This window comes from Miscanthus floridulus, chromosome 2, assembly GCF_019320115.1.
Source record: "Miscanthus floridulus cultivar M001 chromosome 2, ASM1932011v1, whole genome shotgun sequence".
Classification (NCBI taxonomy): domain Eukaryota; kingdom Viridiplantae; phylum Streptophyta; class Magnoliopsida; order Poales; family Poaceae; genus Miscanthus; species Miscanthus floridulus.
Genome location: NC_089581.1, coordinates 6,988,543 through 7,010,463, shown reverse-complemented (window position 1 = coordinate 7,010,463; position 21,921 = coordinate 6,988,543). Strand labels below are relative to the sequence as shown.

Here is a 21,921-nt window from a genome sequence, read left to right as displayed (position 1 = left end):
TCAACTTAATTGGCTTCTGAGTATGTTCAGATTTTTTTTTCTCATGGATGTTTTACACTAGCTCGACTTTTTTTATTTTGTTTTCATTGTTTTCTCCACCTGGTTTTTTTCGTGTTCTAATAAATATAATAAGGGTAAAAACAAACAATAAATAAAAGATCACAACCATTTTAATCTTTGACTCATTAAGAAACAAAGATTTTTACCACTAATTAATTTAATTTTTGACTCAAACTCATGATCCGTCCTATAACTCACTACGTATTGGATCCCGTTGCAACGCACAGACATATTTACTAGTAATACATAATTAGTATCATTAGATAGATCGTTGAATATACTTTCGTAATAAATCTATTTAGAGATATAAATGTTGCACGTATTTTTTATGAATCTAATTAAAATCGAAAAGTTTGACCTACGCACATCCAGTAACGTCTTTATTTAGGGAGTACGAGACAAGAGAACCCAGCGGGCCTGCCACGTCTGCCGACTCCTGAGCTCGTAACCACTGAACCGTGCAACTTTCAGACCGAGACGCGACAAAACTTGCTAGCGCTGAAGAAAAAGATTGATGCGAGTATGCGACGCCGACGGCGCGAGCCGGATGCCATCCACGTCCACTCCAAGGCTCCAACTGGATCCTTCGGCAAGCACCACGCATCGCATTCGCGTTCGCATTCGCACGACGACGACGCCGGCAGCCCGGCACTCCCATGGCGGGCCACCACCCCACGACCACGAGGCCACGAGGGCCTCACGCGCTCTCCGTCGCGATCCGGCAAAGCCCTCAAGACTCATGCCCAGACCAGCCTCAGCCACTGACACTCCGGCCCACCCGAAGTGCCGCGTCATAGGGACCCACTCGCCATAAGGCGGCTGGCTAGAGAGGCGGAGACAACGTGCCAGATCCGCTTGCAACTACTACTAGGGTCTCGTTTAGATTGAAAAAAATTTCAACTCGATGAATAGTAGCACTTTCGTCTTATTTGGTAAATATTGTCCAATTGTGGACCAACTAGGCTCAAAAGATTCATCTCGTGATTTTCAACTAAACTGTGCAATTAGTTATTTTTTTTACCTACATTTAATGCTCCATGCAAACGGCTAAAAATTGATGTGATGGAGAGAGAGTGAAAAAACTTGGAATTTTGAGTGTATCTAAACAAGGCCTAGTTTGCTACCCAACCCGGACGACCAGAGTAATTACGAAAGGAACTAGCGCTTGCCAACACACAACGGACAGCGCGGCGGCCGGCGACACCCCTCTCATCTCGCCCCCGTCTCTCTCGCGCGCGGCTGACGTCTCCTCCAGGGGCGGCCGCTAGAAATACTCCCACGCTGACGCTGACGCGCTCGCACGAGCCGCATCGCATCCGTAGCATCGGGATCCCTCTGGCCTTTGGGACCGGGCTGCCCAGCCGCTCGATCGACGTCGGCGAGGAGGCTGGTCTGGTCGGTTGGATCGGAGGCGCGGCGATGGGGGCGCTGTCGCGGCCGGAGGAGGCGCTGGCGCTGGTGAAGCTGCGGGTGGCGGCGGGGCAGATCAAGCGCCAGATCCCGCCCGAGGAGCACTGGGCCTTCGGCTACTCCATGCTCCAGAAGGTCTCCCGCAGCTTCGCCCTCGTCATCCAGCAGCTCGGACCCGAACTCCGCAATGCCGTCAGTACCAACTCGCTTCGCCTCCCTCTCTCTTTTTTTTCGTTCCACGCCACACGAATTCGTTTGCGCCGCCACTTGGAGTCCGATGCGTGGCGCCTATGATTTTGTTCGCTTTCGTCCCAACAATTTTGGTGTGCGCGGCGCTCCGACTCCGTGTGGTGTTTTAATGTCTGTTGTTGCGATCGCGCAGGTGTGCATCTTCTACCTCGTGCTCCGTGCCCTCGACACCGTTGGTCAGTAGTCTCATGCCCTTACGCTAGCGCTATTGGTTTTTAGCTTAAGCTATGATGTTTTTGGAATGTTTTGAGGGGGTTGTGATTACTAAGTGCTAATTATTTGACGGCTGTAGAGGTTCCCGTTGTCACAGTAATAAATAAACTATGTTCAATGACTGCAGAGGATGACACTAGCATCCCGACCGAGGTGAAGGTGCCCATCCTCCAGGAATTCTACCAGCACATCTACAACCGCGACTGGCGTTTTTCGTGTACGGAATCTGTCCTCTGAATATGCGGCTCTAGTTCACCAAAAATGGGCCTTGTTGTTCTTTTTTCTAGAAGAGATGCCGACTGGTGTGTGTGGCTGTCCTTGCAGGTGGAACAAATCACTACAGAGTGCTGATGGATAACTTTCACCACGTATCCACTGCCTTCCTGGAGCTTGGTCAAGGGTAACTTTTATTTCTTCCCTAACTCAGTTGCCTTCTTCAGACTTCCGCTAGTCATTACTGTCCTTACTTAGGTAGTTTGACAACTTGAGGTTTCGTATACACTGCTTTTCAAAGTCTTAGCTACACTGTTCAGTAAGCACTTTTACAAGAAATATTTGACTTTTCTAAATATCAAGCTTTCACTTGGTAGTACGGTAATATATTGCTTGGCTTTGAAATCATTCTCTCATTATCAGGCTGCACGAGGGAAGCAAATAGCCAGGTTCTGATAGTTACACAAGCAGACAATTTGCATGAGGATAATGTTTGTCTTTATACTTAAACAAGAAAGTGTGCAGTTCCCTAAATTAAATTCAATGCACAGTGATTTATTGTCCAATACTGGTGCTGTATCTAAATCAACCATTTCAGGACTAGTTTTTTTAATGTTGTCATAGTAATACTAATGCAGAATATGTACTTGAAGTTTTATCTCCTTTTGATTTTCTTGTCAGATATTACTTTAGTAAATAGCCTTGTGGTAAATAACTATATTTTGTTTTCAGTTACCAAAAGGCAATAGAAGAAATCACTAGGCGAATGGGAGCAGGAATGGCAAAATTTATATGCAAGGAGGTCCGTTAACGTATATCCATTAAAGTATCCAAGCGTAGTCACAGACTCACAGTGCTAATATAAATAAACTATATGATTATTTATGCTGATGAAACATTGTTGTGGTATGTAATACTGTCGTCGCATCATTTTAGCATTTTATAGGATCTGGATGTTTGTCAGGAATATCATTTGTGAGTTTTCATGACTTAAGAGTGGAAGTACGCCGCGTGTATAGTGAGTACAGTAGTGTCCTTGAATGAACGCCAATTGCATTTTACTTGCATCCAATTCATGACCAAAGACCACTTTTCATGCCAGCACACCGTTGTGCCACATTTCTCTGGTTACTGCTCAACATGCAACTCCAGTTTCTGGATGAGTGGATACTATATCAATGGGTTGTCAACTTGTAACTGTGGCCGCTTCTCTATATGAAAATATGTTTCCAGGCTCTGCGGCTTTCAAACATGTTTCCATTACATTGTATGTCATGATAAAACTTTCTCATTGATAGCTTGTGGCTATCATCAAACATGCAGATAAATAAAATTATCTGCTGTCGCATTTTCATATTATATAGTCATACATGCGTAAAAGTGATTTTATATCCTGCATTGAGTATAAGGCAGCAAGGAAACCTTTATTCTTTCAGCGAGCATTATTTAGTAGTCCTTGATTCATGGGAAAACAAGGAGAAAATCCATGCGCTGGTTACACCTACAGTTTCTATATATGTGTTGGTTCAGTATTTCTTTGAACTGACGTGAAGTGTCCTTTTTTATTTAGGTTGAAACTGTTGATGACTATGACGAGTATTGCCACTATGTAGCCGGGCTAGTTGGTTATGGACTTTCCAGACTCTTCTATGCTGCTGGGACGGAAGATCTGGCTCCAGACTCACTGTCAAATTCAATGGGTCTATTTTTACAGGTATGTTAATTGTTGTGAATGAATCAACTGAGCCATTTTTTGCTCCCTGTGTGAAATGGAATTTCTGTTTTAAGAATTTGTGTTGCTAACAATTATTTGTCATCAAATTGCAGAAAACTAATATAATTAGGGACTATTTGGAGGACATAAATGAGATACCAAAGTCTCGCATGTTCTGGCCTCGAGAGATATGGAGTAAATATGCAGATAAGCTTGAGGTACACAAAATATTCAACTTGTTTTTACTGCAATTGAGTAGCTTCACGTATGGCATATGTTCTAAGACTAAATTATCACACATCCAGCAATATTTCTTATTTCATGATATGTGTTATGTGTTCTACCTGTTGGGGCCTGGGGGAGTCCATAACTGCTGGTTATAGATAGTAGCTCAAATATTATAGTGAACAATAAATAGTCAGATGTTATCTACCTAGTCAACCTTATTATGCAGGTTGAACTTTTTGCTGTAGTAATAAATGTTTTTTCTGTGAAACCAGGATTTCAAACATGAGGAAAATTCCGAAAAAGCAGTACAGTGCTTGAATGATATGGTGACTAATGCACTAATTCATGCTGAAGAGTGCCTTCAGTACATGTCAGCCTTGAAGGATCATGCCATTTTCCGTTTTTGTGCAATACCCCAGGTACATAACTTGTTTGACTTTATTTTGCCTATTGAGGACCTAGTTTTTCAACGCTATTCTGGTGCTCCATTCGTAAATCTAGTTCCAGAAGATTGAACACTGTTATTTAGAATTGTAACTCAAATCTGCACATAAACCCTCTCTCAAAAAAGTACAATTAGATGTGTTTGTAGCTCTGGAAAACAATGTTAAAGTCTGCCAGTATTCGTGGAAACTACCTTATAGCTCAGATCTGAGTTAAAAAAAGGTTTAACTTAAGACTTGTTAATATATCTGCTTTTGTCAGACAAAGTATACCAAGATTAGCACTGTCCTTAAAGCATGTACTTGTGGTAATTGGACAAGTTTCTCAAAACTGTTATACTATCTTTTTCCTGGAAATACCCAAAACCTTTGTATTTTAACTACTTAAAGTAGTTACTGCTTGGAATAATAGTTTAGCGGTTATGGTCTTATGGAAAGCCTTTTTTTTAAATCATGTTTCATAGCTGAGGAAACTGTTAGATTTTTAGACTCAGTCGAAATATGATATTCTGCTAAGTTGCTCTGCGAACTTTCTTCTAAAAAATCTCATTTGTGGGGAAATCTAGATTGCATTCCTGGTTTTTTGACTGACCAAGAATGATTCTCCATCTATCTTGGTCAATTATTTAATTTTGTTTTGCATGTTATATACTTTGGTCCTCAATATATTCTTGAAAGTATTTCCTCCATAGGATACTAAGTTGCTATTTCCTGTTTCTAGATAATGGCAATTGGAACATGTGCTCTTTGCTACAATAATGTGCATGTCTTTAGAGGAGTTGTAAAGATGAGACGTGGTAAGCTACTTTTGTAAGACATACTGTACTTCTCCGAGACTTATCTGTCTTTACCTCACAGAAAATGCCTGTGTGTTCTCGATTATATCACCTTGTCGCACGTAAGCTTGATGAAATCTATTTTGGAGTTCTGCAGTGCTTTGCATTTGTATGTATATTAGTATATACTACATCCCGAGAGAACATACTATGTTTCCTTGATTTCTTTTGATTACTGCTATGTGATTGGTGTTTGATCACTGATGCAATGCATGTTATGCTTTAGGGAGAAATGTGTGTCTCTATCACAACCTGACACCCTGTATTTATAAGAGGCACAGAAGTGCAATTTGAAACATGCAGGGCACCTACTATTGTTTATGCATCTGTTTTGGATTTGTGGAGAAACATATGCACATGAATGGGCCTGTTTTATCCTTTCCGTACTTTTTTTTAGAGGGGGGGGGGGGGGGCATCTGGATCTGCATCTTACAATTGCCTCTGGTTCATTAATCACTAATCTAACTACTATAAAATGCAAACTCCTAGTTTCTGTATCTAATTACTCCCTTTCTTAACATCATAATTACTCTGTTTTGTGTACATAATTACCTGACACTTTTTTGCTCTTAGGTCTCACGGCACGAATAATTGACGAGACAAACTCAATGTCAGACGTCTATACTGCTTTCTATGAGTTTTCTTCATTGATAGAGTCAAAGGTACACTATAAAGTACTGATTGTTGATGCAGCCAATATGGAGTCTAGTTGCCTTTATATAAATAGAACATCCATACTATTTATTTATAGCATTCCTTTGTATAATACTATGAAATTTGATAGGATGTAGGTCGATCCGAACGAACTCCACTTAATTGGCTGTTCGCTTGCCACCACTCTTTTGGTTTGTGGTCAGTAAACCATGAGAACTATGTTAAAAAAAAGTAAATCATGAGAACTTGGGTGAATTAATCGGTCAACCCAACCTGAGCTACTTGCACCACAACAAAATTTATTATATCCATCAATATCATTGTATTGGCATTCTATCATGTTCCCATTGAATCACGCAAATAACTACACAAACATCAGTTTAGAAATTGTTCATCGGGTGGGCAGCCTGTTATTATACTACTTCCAGAGTTCCAGTCGAAATTAGTTGCTGTTTCAGACAGCCCAAATCGACCTGCAATTAGTTTATATCTTGCTGCCAGAAATGTCAACAAATCCTGACCAGTGGGGGGGTATATATGTTAACCAGTTGGCCATTTAGACTACATGTTGAGGTTTCGACCTTGAAATCCTTAATCAAGTTCTTGACTCCCACTGTCGTCTACAGAACTCGCCATTGATTTAAGCTGGTAGTGTGTTAATGCTGTCCTGATGGATAAGTATAAGTTTATTTAGAGCAAGTTGCCAGGTCCTGACCACCTTAGTACCATTCTGTCTCATTCATGGGGTCAGTCATGACCTCTAAACTCTAAAAGGCTTCTGGTTGCTGTTCGAAACTTGATGCATATCTGGTCTATGTTCCAGATTGATGACAATGATCCAAATGCTGCTCTAACACGGAGACGTGTGGATTCAATAAAGCAAACTTGCAAGTCGTCTGGTTTGGTAAAGAGGAGGTACGCCAATAAGAGTTGCACTTCTCTGTTTGGCATTTTCATCCTGAATTCCTGATTGTCTGTCTTGATTCTGTAGGGGATACCATTTGGACAAGTCACCTTACAAGCCCATGCTGGTAACCCATAATCTGTAAATTCATATTAGCATGCTGCTATATAATTTGTCAGTATTCTTCTGTGATTTCCTCAGATCATGATTGTCCTCCTGCTGGTGGCTATTCTTTTCGGAGTACTGTATACCAAGTGATGCACTTCGAGCTGGCCTTTTTTTCTATGGAGATTTGAGAGAAACTATGCCAATCTGGTATGGCAAACAATTTGAACAATTTAAACCACATTGCTTTGAACAATTTCCATTTTTCCCGAGGCTGACTATGTTGCGTTACTGGTTTTGTATAGGTCCTTTTTGTACTCTCTCTCCAAAGGATGCAGGAAATTCGGAAGCACTGACTGTAGATCGATACGGCAGCATGCTACTGCTTCCATGACTCCGCAGCTGCTCTCAATTTGTTTGTTCATTTTATTTTCTCGTGCGGTGTATCGTTTGAAGCTGTTTTAAGTAAGGGAGAAAATATCACGCGACATGTATCCTACGAACATGTGTTTCTGTTCAGTTAGCAGTGGGCACACTGTAGTTTTGTGTAGTGTTGACGTCTTCTTTTCAAAGTTGATGTGCTTGTGTTTACCAGAGTTGTGTAGTGGAGAAATTTTTTTTGCCGCGTTGACCTTGAGCAGTCACTCTGAACTTTACACCGTCAATAATACGCCGGCAGTAACATGCGAAGACTACCCCTCCTGTTTTGTTTTCATAAAAAGGATAATATGCGAAGATATCGTGGGTTAAGTATATGCATACAAGTACCTAAAATTGATGCGCAGCCTAACAGTACTTGAGCAAATATCACATCGACCTGGCCATGCTGACCACTGTACCTCTATCCCATCATGTATGGACGGCGATGGTATATTGCTGGTAAATGAGTACAATAAATAAAGAAACGGAGCCATCTCTAGCACTAACAAGTAGAGACATCAGCAATGCCCAACAAACATACAATCCTTCCTTCTGATGAATAATCAACTGCAATGTAAGGCATTTCCATTTTTATCAGTGCTATACTAATAGCAACGAGACCACCAGAAAATATTAACCAACAACCCAATAATACACATCATCCAAAACTAACATGAGCAGCAAAGAACATCCCAACTACCCCCCCACACGGGCAATAACACTCGGTAACAAATAATAGCCCAGCACGGGCAAACAGAGAGCAATAACCAATAAGCCAATAACCAACCTTCACTAAGGTATATGGAGACTTTCTCCAGCACCATACCAACCACCCTAGGGTTGACTACAAACTCAACATCTGTTTTCGGTTAATGCCAACAGAACACATTTCAGTTAAGTTCTCGCTTGACTAAGGATCAGTATCTAGTCCCAGGAACTAGTTGCACCACCACCGTAGCCGCCGCCATATCCACCACCACCACCACCACCATAACCGCCGCCACCATATCCACCACCACCGCCGCTGTATCCTCCTCCACCGCCTCCTCCCCTGAAGTCCCGGTCACGGCGGAAGTCACGGCCACCAAATCGAGCACCACCTGATCGGCGATTTCTACCACCGCCACCACCGTATGAAGAACGGGCAGCATAGTGCTCAAGCCATGTTGGAACCTCTTGGTTAGCCTCCTGCATTAGATCACATAATGGCCTTGCTAGCGATAGGTTGCCCTCATTGAAAAAGGCAGTAGCTAGACCAGATTTCCCCGCTCGTCCTGTCCTCCCAATACGATGAACATAGTCATCTATATCATTTGGGAGGTCAAAATTGATGACATGAGCAACGTGAGGTATGTCAAGCCCACGAGCAGCCACATCAGTTGCAACAAGTATGGGTGTTGCTCCACTCTTGAAGGTCCTCAATGCATACTCTCTTTCCTGCACAGACAAAGCACAATGATGTTATGGTAAATATCACGGTATTTCATCCTGTGCCATGCAAGAGACTGAATACAGATTTTAGAGAGATGTAATAAGACCAAAATGAATGAAAATATTGACCCCATGTGTGGAATGGTACGTTTAAATATCAATTGCATTTGCATGCCTTGAGAATACCAAATCTGATATCTTATTTTCATAAATCATTTGGTGCCCGATTCAAATAAATATACAACATGTCCATTATTGTAGCATCTTCCTGTTCACGCAGTAAGAAAAATGCCTACACGATGACTTGCTAATTTACCATCTAGAATGAACTGCAACTACAATTGAAGGAGGCAAGTCCGAGCTCTGCTGCACCTGTTGTGTTCGGTCACCATGAATGCTTGTTGCAGGGAACCCGTTTTTAAACAGCCAGTCCTCCAGAGCATCAGCTCCCCTCTTTGTCTCCACAAATACCAAAGTAAGAGATTGCTGCAGACATCAGAACAAAAGTTGGTGGAAAATTACTGAGATCGGATTAATTATGGTAGTCTACTGTAGTGAAATAGAATTCACGGAACGATACTACATAACTCAAAAGTAAATCGCATCATATGTTGACAAAAAGCTCTAAATATCTACTCCCTCCATTCCAAATTGTAAGACATTTTGGCTTTTCTAGATATATAGATTTTGCTATGTACTTAGATATACACTATGTGTAGATGCATAGCTAAAGCAATCTATCTAGAAAATCTAAAACATCTTATAATTTGGAACGAAGGGAGTAGTACCTTTCCATGGGTGCCGTTAGCTTTTTGTGCGTGAAAAAGGTCCATAAGGTAACTTCTTTTGTCTGCTTCAAGAACAAACTCAACCCTCTGAGCAATCAAATCAGTACTGGAACCAACTCTTCCAACAGCAAGGAATATGTAATCAGAAAGGAAATCTGAAGCCAGCCCCTGCACAACAAATTTATGATATTTTCATTAGCAAATCCAGCAAGCCCTTAGGCAAACCTTTTCTTTTCCACTTCATGCAAGAAAGCTAAAAATTATTGCATACCAATTACAACTATTATAAGGATATAACAACTGAAAAAATATATATTTATATTCTAATTGCAAGTGCAATCAATAAACTTGTACTAGTAGCCAAAAGAATTTCTGACCATATCATGGGCGTACCCAGTGCAGAGAGCTCCCGCTCTGTGCGGGGTCTGGGGAAGGGTGTCAGTGGCAAGCCTTACCCTCGCCTGTGCAATGCGAGGAGACCGCGACTCGAACCTGGGACCTTCCGGTCACAGGCGGTAAGACTCTACCGCTTGCACCAGGCCCGCCCTTCTCTGACCATATCATGCAATATTAAAAAAATGCTGATCTGCATGCATTTTTAGCTTACACAGGTTCTGTAAAATGGAAATAGGCATCACTACAGTTGCTAGGAATAAATGATGAAAAAAAAAACTTGATTTCAGGTCCTGCACATTAACTTTGCAACACTGAACATGACATATCTTCAGGGAATGATAATTTTAACAGGCAATAAGTGAGCAAAGTTCCATGTTCCAACTGCCTCAGCAATTAACCCAGATTGCTAGGCATCTAATTCAATAAATAGTAATGGAGTAAACATTATGGAATTTGACATATGATTGAAGCTAGAAGTGTGAATATGGAAAAAATACCTGGATTTCTTTTGGAAAAGTAGCACTAAACAGCATAGTCTGCCTCACACCACGAGGGGGCATATCCATCTGCTCAACAATCTTGCGGATCTGTGGCTCAAAGCCCATATCGAGCATTCGATCAGCTTCATCAAGAGTTAAGTACTTTATCATTTGCAGTGACACTCTGGCTCTCTCCAGCAGATCCATCAAACGACCAGGAGTTGCCACAAGGATTTCTACACCCCTTTCCAGTTCCCTCAGCTACAATAACAGATCAGTACACATTTAACATCTATGTTGTGCAAAAATTCTCATGCAAATATGCTATGGCCAGCACCATCCAATTAATTGCTGATAACTTAGAAGATGCATCTTTCAGAAAGATAACTTAGAAGATGCAACCACTTCTGAAATGAGTTCACTTATTTACAGCCAGTATAGTTTCTACACTAGCTTCTACGGAAGAAAGGCTATTACAACGATTTGTTAGTAATAAGAATGGGCTAAAACCCTGTGTTCTACCATATATAATTGACAACTTTATTCTAATACTAGATACTAGAGTTCTTAGATTTAGCAAAGCTGTTCCTACCCTAATCCTCCTAATTCCATACAATTGCACACACACACAAAAAAAAGTGATAGCATGGAAGTTTTTTCCCCTATCAGATGTGCTTCCTGGTCCTGAGAATCTTGCGGACACATAGCCATTAACTTCACTACAGAAAGTATGCACCACTAATTCCAGTGATATATAAAAAAAAAGAAAGGAAAAGGATCGCGGAAAGCACAACTAGGATTGTTTGGAAATTTTCCATTTCAGAGTGATGAATTAAAAACAGTGTCTATTAACACCGTGTATTGCTCTTTGGCTACTTCCTAAGAATTATAATTAATTTATGCATCATTGCAGGCTAATCAGCATAACTATCACTATGTTTTATGCTATCAGACAAGACGAGAGAACTTGATATGCCAACAAATCAAACGAAGTCAAGGAGGCGAGACCCATCATGTAATTACCAATGTGAGCAAAACTTATATTTCAAAAAAAAAAAGCTAAACCTGCTGATGTATTGGTGCTCCACCATATGCAACAACCACCCTCGCACCAGTTTGGTATGAAAACTTCCTTGCTTCTTCATGAATCTGAGGTTACATAAAATAAAGAATCAGAAATCAAATAAAAAGAAACAATAAGAAAAGAAACAAAAAGGATAACCTGAATGACAACATACTTGCATAGATAGCTCACGAGTAGGGGATAGTATCAGCGCCAGAGGGCAAGCAATCCTGGAACCTCGCCTCTGGGGTGGCCTTGAGTCCCTTGACTTCAAGATCCCACTAATGATAGGGAAACAGAAGGCTGCAGTCTTTCCAGACCCTGTCTGTGCACAAGCCATGAGGTCCCGACCTGCATTGGCGATAGGAATGGCATGTCGCTGTACCGGTGTTGGCTTCACATACTTGCACCGCCGTATGTTCTCATTCACCTGCCTCACCCAAATCAATCTCTGCAAAGGTATTGACTGGTGGAGGGACGTCATGGCCACTTGTCTCAACAGGAATATCCTCATAGGCGTCAAAATTGATGCCTGTATTCTCCTGACTCTCGAAATCAACATCTGCAGCCTCGGTGTTGGCAAAAGGGTTTGGTTCACGGTCTCTACGGTCCCACCCAGGTCGGGAGTTCCAACCGCCGCCTCGACCGCCACCACCACTACCGCCACCACCCTGTCGAGGACCAACTATGGCGCTACCACCGCCACCACCACCGCCACTACCACCAACAGTAGGGCCTGCCCAAGGAGAGCCGCCACCAACAACAGCTGCGTGACCAGAAGGCTGCACCGCAGCAGGCCTTACGTCAGCTGGTGCAGGAGCCGCAGCAGGGACTGCTTTGTTCTCAGGGAGAGGACCACCTGAGCGGCCACGAAGGTGGGGAGGAACGTACGCGCTGAGGGTGGGGCGCGAGTTCTGATGATTAACAGCAGGGGCAGTAGCAGTAACAGTAGCGGGCGCCGATTCCTCGGCGTTCGCAACTGAATCAGCCCATGAAGATCGCATAATTTTGCAAAATGTCTTTGATGAAGTCGCTACCAGTGATCACTAAAACCTGGAAATAACAGAAATAAAACAAAACAGTCAGTGCATAAAGAGATAACGTAGAGCATGGCAAACACTTCACAGAAAAAAAACAGAGGATCTCAACCAAATGGCTGCTTTTTCCTTGATAAAAAAAATAAAAACAAATAATAACAGGGGCGGATCCAGTAGAGGGACATGGGTGTACACATGTACACCCAATAATTTTTGCGAAAACTTCGAAGCTAGGAAGCTTGTCGAATAGCTAAACAGCTTTAGGTTAGGGTTTCGGTGCACAGCTTCGCACAGCATAAAGGGCAGGGAAGAGAACGAGTGGGAGTACCTGGTGGGTGCTTGTCGCCGGCGAAGAGACCAACAAAAACCTCAGCACCTGGCTTAGGGCGGCGGCGGCGGCGGCTGTCCACCAGTCGTCGGAGAGCGAGAGGGGGCGAGAGAGAGAGAACGAACGACGGATGCAGAATATCCGACGGAAGGGGGACTGCAGCTTATGCAGCGACGGCGTAAAAAAAAAAGAGCGCACCCGCCCGGGCCTTACTCTGGGCCTTCTTTTGGGCCGTTTTTTTTTTCGAAATTTCTGTTTACTTCATTTTTCTTTTGCAAACTTTCAGCCTAGGTCGGTTGGACTGGTTCGTATTGTTGCTGGTTCTCGAAGAAGTACTGCTGGCTGGTTTATGTGAGAGAAAAATACTGTTCCGGCTGAAAATTTGCAATCATTTACGATGAGCCATAGCCAAACGAACATGGCTGTTTGAGTGAGAGCTCTCGAATCGGATTCGGCGCCTGCCACTGTCCGGACATCCACACGCATGCGTGCATCTGGATCCCGCGCAGCCTGTGTCCTTGTCCGCTATTTTTCTCCCCCCGCACGCGCATCCTGCACCATAGCAGCATTCGCGCGTTCGGATAACTCGCCTCGCACGCGTAGCATGCCGTGTCCGCCTCGATTCGAGGCCGTTCGCCCCGCCTCATATGCGTACCCAGACTCCGTCACGCCCTGTAGGATACCGGCGCGCCGCGCGCCCCGTCCGCCATCCCCAGTTTGTCGCGCCCCATTACCCGCCGCCCATGTCGTACCACCATCACTCCCCACGCCCAATGACTCTTCGAACAACATGAAACACGTGCAACATGAAACACTTGAATGCGTAATACGTATGAAACAAATGAAACATATGGAATATAAACTGAAACATATGTGTGAAACATATGCAACACTAAGATTAAACGCTTGCAACATGAAAACACTCACTACAACATAAGACTAAAAAAACTGAAACATTTGGAACATATTGTTCCAACATATATGTGAAAAATATACAACATCTATATCAAAGCGCTTTGATATACAGATAAAACATTTTGAATAAAACCTCTGAAACACTTGCAACATATGCAACATCCTCGATCTACTTTTGCAACATCCATATGCTGAAACGTTTGAAACACTTAAAACATATGCTTGCAACATGCGCTTTCATCGCAATATCTTCTTGCCATCGTCGCTCATCGCGATGGCCACGACGTCGACAGTGGTCATGACCTTTTGGTGGGGAACGGCGGCGTCAGCGATACCTCGGCAACACCTCGGCGCGTGTAGGGGGATGGGGCACGACAGAGGATGGAGCGCGGCGCGGTGACGGAGGGGGTGCGGCACGGGATGGGGCACAACGTCGGATGGAGCGCGACGCTGGATGGGAGAGCCACGTGGTGAGGGATGGGGTGCGCGGTGGGTAAGATGGCAGCAGCGAGCGCACGACACAGAAGCACGCAATGGGCGAGCACGAGGATGGGAGATATTTTTAAGAGAGATGGGGAGAAACGAAGAGAAAGCAGGCATGTTGGCCCGATAGCGCGAAGGCCCGAAAAGTGCATCCGAACGAATGGACGGACGGACGGCCACTCCTGAGCATTATCGAATTGGATTTTGATCGTCGAAATAACATCCCTATTTTGAACATTTGCCTTCACACAATTTTGTTTTCCTCTTCTCTTGCCAAGTGAGAGCATGCTCGAATTGTATTTATTGGCTTTCATCCATCTCCGAGCCTGGCTCTCCATCTTGGTTTGGAACTAACCTAGTTTAATTACACACTTAGCAAAAGATTAGTTCACTAGTTGTCTCAATTACCTATAACCAACACATAGGGCTTTCACAGTGTGTACAGTGCTCGATCACAGTTGTCTAGTGAGCTCCCATACCCATCGATTTTTAGTGGGGGTCACTAGAGCATGATTGGAGGATTGTAGCCAGTAAAAAAACCTTTTGTATAGTGCTTATCTAAAAGCACCACCAGAGTTTTTTGATACTGCATTTTCAGTTGAGTGGAGTTATAACTACTAGTTTTTAGGGTAAGCCCTATATACCCCCTCCAGTCTCGTGTTATTTGGCTCTCTCGCCATTCAGGAGTTCTAGCTACAACATTTGGTATCCAAGAGAATGTTTTGACCCATTGGAGCGACTCAGATTTGCTTACTGAAGATTAAGGGCTCCATTGATACTTAGGGAGTAGCAAGCGTGCATTCAATTTTCTCATTAGGCTTGCTTAGGTCAAGCGAGAGTTTGTGCATGCTACTCTTGTTGATCGGTATCATCTATATGTCTTAGTGGTGTCGAGGAGCTTGAAGATCTCTCGGTGGTGATTGTAAGAGGCTGTCACTGGTGTACACAACAATTGGTGATCTACCATTTCGGAGTGGAGAAGGATCAACCACTAGAGAGCACTTGGTCTTGCGCAGATCAAGGGGAATAATACCCTTATAGGGGGTGCTCCAATAGAGACTAGTGGAGAGTGATGACTCTCCAATACCTCATGAAAACAGACATTGCTTTATCCCTTCCATTTACATCATGCATATACTTTATTGCAATTTACATTTCTAGAATTCGAAGCTAGTGTAGGGGCCGGAACTAGGGTGTAGAACTTCTGTACAGTAGATGTAAACATTATTCTTAGGTACATAGGTGAAGCAGGCTAGTCGATATGTTTAATTTCCATGAGAATTTTAGATCGGCCTAATTAATTACACACTTGGATATATTGATCATTTCAGAGATAAAAGGTAGAAAAATGGGACATGATGAGACTGGATTGGATTGGCCCAATTCATTACCCACTTGGATATATTTACACATTTTCATCGATAAGAAATTGGGGGTGCATGGGTGATAGAGCAACAACAAATTCAGCATAGCACGGGAGTTGGATAAATTAAGCATGCGAAGGCGGGACCAAAGAAACACTGAGGAAGAATGTTAGTGTTTCATCTACCAACTAGATTTGCGTCACACACTAGTACGTATGGCTTAGCTTTCGACGACTCAGGGGTTTTAAACTGGTCCAGGACAACGAACCCCACACCTAGTGGCGGTTCAATTGTGTTTACCGAGCATAAAGGCTCAAAGTTTGCAACAAGAGTTACAATACAGAGGTGAAAATGTGTGTGTGAGTGTGTCGAGATCATAACTAAGTAGGAGGCCCCTGACTCACATTACATAGATGGGAGGCAGAGGTTACAAAGGTGTTGAGATCCATATGTAAGTCAGAGAGGGTGGTGTAGTTGCTTCCCTAGTAAGGTTGGGTTTGATCTAACTTGTGTAAATTGCTTATGCTGCTAAAAAATATAACACAATCCAAACAGAGAACTAGAAGCTTCCTTTCAAAAGGAGCCATTTACGCATAGTATAATTTTTGGAACACCTTAAACCCTGCTTTCACCTTTTAGTTTTTTAGCTTTTCCAAATGAGTGAAAGTAGAGAGTCTGATTGGTTACTCGCACAAGAGTTGCACTGCATAAAGGGTTGTGCAGGATATGCTATGCCTGCATAAGTAAATGCAATTTGGTGTTGTTTAGTTGGGCCATATTATCCTGTTGCATTGCAAGTGCCTTTGTTTGGTTTGTTGCATTAGGTATCAAGTCTGTGGTTGGTTGTTTGTACCAAGTGAGATAAACCGACCAAACATTTCATCGAACACCCTAAGCGCGTCCCCTCCGCTCCCTATTCCTGCTCCTCTCGGCACCTCTACTTCTTGATGGGCACAACGCCTAGCGCTAGTGCTTCTCCCAGCGTCGGACCGCTCCCAACCTAGCATCAACAATGCACTTCGTGCTAGTGCTGCTCCCAGCGACGACATACATCACGACGTGCACCGTCAGCCGAGAGACACCTGCCCGTGCTGCCTCGCCGAGATGCACGCGCGGGGGCGGTGGGCATGGGGGCGGGTGCAGGAGCTTTGCACAACGGTCGCAAAGACCTTTGCACAGTGGGCTCAAGAGCTGCAGAGCGGGTGCAAGCTAAATTCTGCATAGATGGAGATTGTAAGGTGTTGTGCAAATAACCAAACATGAATAACTTGTATTATGGGAGCCTGGATAAAGAGTTATGCACCTAACCAATAAGACCCAGAGAGACATTTATCCATTGTTTTAATTTAAATTTAAATAAAGAGAGATACGCCACATAGCCTTTTAAACAAATAACATATAATTTTTTTTTTGCACCATATAACCCACTTTAGCTTTTCCACGATCAACAACCTTTTCAAATCTTACAGCTAAACTGATCAGACCATAAAATAAATAAACATTATTTTAGTGTTTTTTTATTACAAAACTGACGTGTGATTAGTTTTTTCTTTTCAAGCTGAGACGTGTAATTGGCCATTCTTCTTCCAACTACGACCAGTTCAGCAGCACGGCGAGCATTCCGTCCTGACCGTCCGCTTGCTCCCTCCTGAGAGCTAGCCTCCAAACTCGCAATTATATAACCACCGGTCCCTTGCAACTTTCCAGACCTTTTGCCCCCCTCCCTCCTCCCCACCTCTCGTTCTCTCCTCCCTCCTCCGCCTGCCCCCCTCTCACGAGCGCGCGCGCCCGCCCAGATCTAGGGTTCCATCCGCGGCAAGATGAGCAGCCCCCATGGCGGCCTCGACGACCAGATCGAGCGGCTCATGCAGTGCAAGCCGCTCGCTGAGCCCGAGGTAACGCCTTCTCCGTCGCTCTCCTCTCAGTTCGAGGTGCTTTTTCACCAGATCTGGCGGAATTGCGGGGCCGGGGGACGGGTCCCGGGGGAGATCGGGTCTCCGGACGCGTTCCGATGCTGGTTGGCGCGGAAATGGCTGGCGGGGGCGTTTGATTTGCTCTGGCGGGCGCTGGGCCTGGGCGGTTGCGAGCTGGGGATGTGGTTGTGAGCTGAGCGGGACGCTACTTTTTTTTTGAAGCTGAAGAAAAAAAAAGTTTTTTTAGCCGCCCTCTGGCGTTTCTGATGTTGAATTAATTTCTCTGCTTCAACTGAAAACAATTAATGTCTTCTCATTTCACCACGATCTTTGGTGGCCACATAACGTTTTCTCCCTCGATTTTATGCTAAAATGATAATGCTAGGGGGCCTAGAACTGCTTCAAGATGTAAACATCCCACCTTGTGATTAATGGATCTGTAGAATTAATATCCACAATTGATTTGCTCTGCTGGGATGGGAGGTTCTGATCCAGTGCAATTTATGTTTCAGGTCAGAGCTCTGTGTGAGAAGGCAAAGGAGATTCTCATGGAGGAAAGCAATGTTCAGGTTCGCTGTTTTGATTGCTTTGGCTTAAGTTATCAGCAATTTCATTGTGTGACCAATTGATATATTATCTTGCTTGGGACAGCTTAACTTTTCTTCATATCTAGCTTAAGCTTTGACCCGGCCCAATTAGCAATAAAAAAATGGTTTAAGTTCCCAGCTCACACTCTATGCCACCTTGCACAATCTAAATTTGTGTTTTGCTAACTAAATGCATAAATTTGTGACAACCTTATACCACGTCTTAATTCCTGATGTTATGACACCTTATATTGCGTCTTCATTCCTGATGAAAGATTCCTGAACCCACCTTTTTAAAGCTTTTTATAAAAAATGTCATAGTGGTGGGAAAGAAACACCTTTTGAACCTTCTGAACTGTATAGCTTTAACCAACATTTGAACACCAGGAGATAAGATGGATGCTTTCAGATAATCTATGCTGTTTAGATGCTGGATTCACAGATGCAGCTCTTATTTGGTCATGTTATTTGACTTTGGACGATTGGTTTTGTCACCAGTTGTTGCAGCCTGTAAAGAGTCCTGTTACTATATGCGGTGATATCCATGGACAATTTCATGATCTTGCTGAACTCTTCCGAATTGGTGGAAAGGTACCTCACTATTCTCTGTTCATCTGCTTCTGTCACTTCTCCGATTTAATAAAGAAACATGTTAAAATTTCAGTATCTTGAAACTTTCACTTTTACCAGTGTCCAGATACGAACTACCTGTTTATGGGAGATTATGTTGACCGTGGTTACTACTCTGTCGAAACTGTCACAGTAAGTGTAAACTCACATGTCTTTATGTTAGCACCATCAGCATATTCATCTACCCATAGTGGTCATGAGCAGTATAGGTGTGTAGTCTGCACTCTACTGAAAAGCTGATCATATCTGCCTTTTGTTGTTCCTACTTCAAATCTCTAAATTGCAGAACTTTACTAATTCTTGGCACTAATTTCATCCACTGCAAACAAACAGCTTTTGGTGGCTTTAAAAGTTCGATATCCTCAGAGGATCACCATTCTCAGAGGAAACCATGAAAGCCGACAGGTATACAATTTCTTGTTTCACAATTGTTCATGTTTTCTTGCTGCATCACTCCATTCTCTGTTATCAGCTGTACAAATTAAAGTTTTTAGTGAAATTATTTGCAGATTACTCAAGTTTATGGGTTCTATGACGAATGCTTAAGGAAGTGAGTGTCTTCTCTTAGGTTACTGTACATACTGTTTTTTTTTAAATTCTGATATCACTAAGCAGGACTTTGGAAGTACTAGTAAAGGGCTTAATGATTGCTTCACTGTCAAATCACTATGTTTTGTCCTTGAAAACTAGTGCATTCTGGAAAATTGTTGGTTAGAATAGAACACACCTAAGGATAATATTTCTGCTGGGCCCAGCTAGTATTTAAAGACATTCATATCCTACATTGCATGCCTGCAACTTATGTCTGAAGATGTATGAGGTTATTCAAAGTTTTATCTCGTGACAAATGCTGTGAGAAATGCTACATTTGTCAGGATTGCTATATTGTGATGATGATCCACAGTATCGATGAATTGCAAGGAGAACTTTTTAAGCAAAAATCTATTCTTCCAGTTACCATGTAAAGCTATTTCATGATTCTTACTGTGCATGGTCTATTGTGTGTGGTAGTTTATGGAACTTATTATTGTTCTATGCTTGTCCTATGTCCAAACAAAATTGACCATACCACCCTCTTTTTGTGAAATGTATAAGTTTACAAGATATGTCCTGTGATCATTTTGTAGGTATGGAAACGCAAATGTCTGGAAAACCTTTACAGATCTATTTGATTACTTCCCCTTGACTGCATTGGTGAGTATTATCTCTTATTTAGGATGATTTGCATGTGTATCTAGTGAAAGTTCCATTCAGTTTGTTTGTTCTTTTCATAGGTCGAGTCAGAAATATTTTGCTTGCATGGTGGATTATCGCCATCCATTGAGACCCTCGACAACATCCGCAACTTTGATCGCGTCCAGGAAGTTCCTCATGAAGGTCCAATGTGTGATCTTCTGTGGTCTGATCCAGACGATCGATGTGGTTGGGGTATTTCTCCACGTGGTGCTGGGTATACCTTCGGACAGGTACATAAACTATTTTGTTCGGACCCAAATTTTAGTGGTGTAGTACAATGTATCACCGTTTGTATTGACACCAAATATTGTTGTTCCAGGATATATCAGAGCAGTTCAACCATACCAATAGCCTAAGGCTAATTGCTAGAGCTCACCAATTGGTTATGGAGGGATTCAATTGGGCTCATGTAAGTGTTTCTTCTGGAAGCATACAGCCTTTTTGAGTCCTCATGCCCTATTTGATAAATACCTTAATTCGTTAAACAGGAGCAAAAAGTCGTGACTATATTTAGTGCACCTAATTATTGCTACCGCTGTGGGAACATGGCATCAATCCTAGAAGTGGATGATTGCAGGGAGCATACTTTCATCCAGGTAATATTCTTGGCTATATCAGCTTGTTTGTGTGAGCAGGCTTTGTGATAATTTATAACTGCAAGTGATCTTTTTATCCAATTACATGAGCAATTGTCTAAAATAAAAGAAAATGTTACCCTCACTTCAAGCGGGACAAAATTATTGAATTGATGAGATTGAATCGCATTGAGAAGATAGTTCAGAGGACGCCTGAAAACAGTACCAGGAAATCAAGTTCAAACTCTAAATTTATTCACGTATAAATGATATACTTTATTTCGACTGGTACTTATACTTGCTTAGTACAAATATAGTACATATAAGCTTTGGTTTCAGTATTTTGTTATGAATTCTAGGCCAAAATTCTGGATTTACTGTTTTTACACTTTATATAAAATATTCTCATATTTTCATGTTCTGTTGATCTCCAGTCCTTGAGATTTGTCCTTTGACAGTTTTTCTGCTATCTTGCTTCATGGTTACTGTGGTGGCATCTTATGGGTTCTGGTGTGTGATTCTGCAGTTTGAGCCAGCCCCAAGAAGGGGAGAGCCAGATGTAACTCGTAGGACACCTGACTATTTCCTGTGATGCAAAAGTGATGTGGATCTGCAGCAAAGGTTTGATAGATAGGTGCAGTTTCCTGGTTGCAGATAATTATTTTTTGCTGGAATCCCTCCGTGTGCTATTCTTATTATTTTTGCCCATGGCGCTTTGGCTGTCGTGGGCTGCTTTGCCGCATCATGATTCAAGTGTATACCTACTACAGCTGGAAGGACTGGATTGTGTTCTCACTTATCTCTAACTGGTTGATGCTTTTGGCTTGGTGGGGGCTGCACGCTGCAGTGGTGGGGTTCAAGCATCAAGCAGCAATCTGTATTATGGGAGGAAACTTTTCCCAATGTATTCATTTTGTTCCCCTTTCTTCCTCACCTGATTTTCTTCTCTCTTTCTTTTTTTTCGTTTTGTGATTCTTGTAGGGGTGAACACTTGTATGGTTCTATGTTGGGGCCATTAGTTTTTTCTGACTACCTTGATTTGCCGTATAGAATTACCTTTTAAGGGCAACTAGTCAACCTGTAGCATTCTTTGCCACCAGCATTTGAATTTGAGCCCTGGTTTCCACATTTCATTCTGCTTTGAACAAAAGATGAGGCGAGGGACATGGTACCTAGTACTGTGATCTGTACCACACCGCAGTTTCCGTTTGAAATTCTGCCCTGTATCCTGGGCCGTTGTGTCCGCT

At 42.7% G+C, this 21,921-nt stretch overlaps 2 protein-coding genes and 1 pseudogene across 2 annotated transcripts; 2 read left to right on the top strand and 1 right to left on the bottom strand.

Annotated features, from left to right (window-relative positions):
- The first annotated feature begins 1,222 nt into the window (after positions 1-1,222).
- On the top strand, positions 1,223-7,719 carry LOC136516056 (squalene synthase 1-like). The gene is made up of 14 exons (XM_066509468.1): positions 1,223-1,662; positions 1,853-1,895; positions 2,060-2,149; positions 2,257-2,332; positions 2,878-2,947; positions 3,716-3,859; positions 3,973-4,077; positions 4,360-4,506; positions 5,252-5,327; positions 5,940-6,028; positions 6,844-6,935; positions 7,012-7,051; positions 7,126-7,239; positions 7,335-7,719. Exons 1-13 carry the CDS (start codon positions 1,480-1,482, stop codon positions 7,180-7,182), a joined length of 1,212 nt encoding a protein of 403 aa, XP_066365565.1. The 5' UTR covers positions 1,223-1,479; the 3' UTR covers positions 7,183-7,239; positions 7,335-7,719.
- Positions 7,720-8,220: 501 nt separating this feature from the next.
- LOC136516046 (DEAD-box ATP-dependent RNA helicase 37-like) lies at positions 8,221-13,109 on the bottom strand (annotated as a pseudogene).
- A 4,338-nt stretch (positions 13,110-17,447) lies between these two features.
- Positions 17,448-21,627, top strand: LOC136516037 (serine/threonine-protein phosphatase PP2A-2 catalytic subunit). The gene is made up of 11 exons (XM_066509454.1): positions 17,448-17,628; positions 18,159-18,215; positions 18,741-18,824; positions 18,924-18,995; positions 19,197-19,268; positions 19,373-19,413; positions 19,991-20,057; positions 20,138-20,329; positions 20,419-20,508; positions 20,588-20,695; positions 21,201-21,627. Exons 1-11 carry the CDS (start codon positions 17,554-17,556, stop codon positions 21,264-21,266), a joined length of 924 nt encoding a protein of 307 aa, XP_066365551.1. The 5' UTR covers positions 17,448-17,553; the 3' UTR covers positions 21,267-21,627.
- The last annotated feature ends 294 nt before the right edge of the window (positions 21,628-21,921 follow it).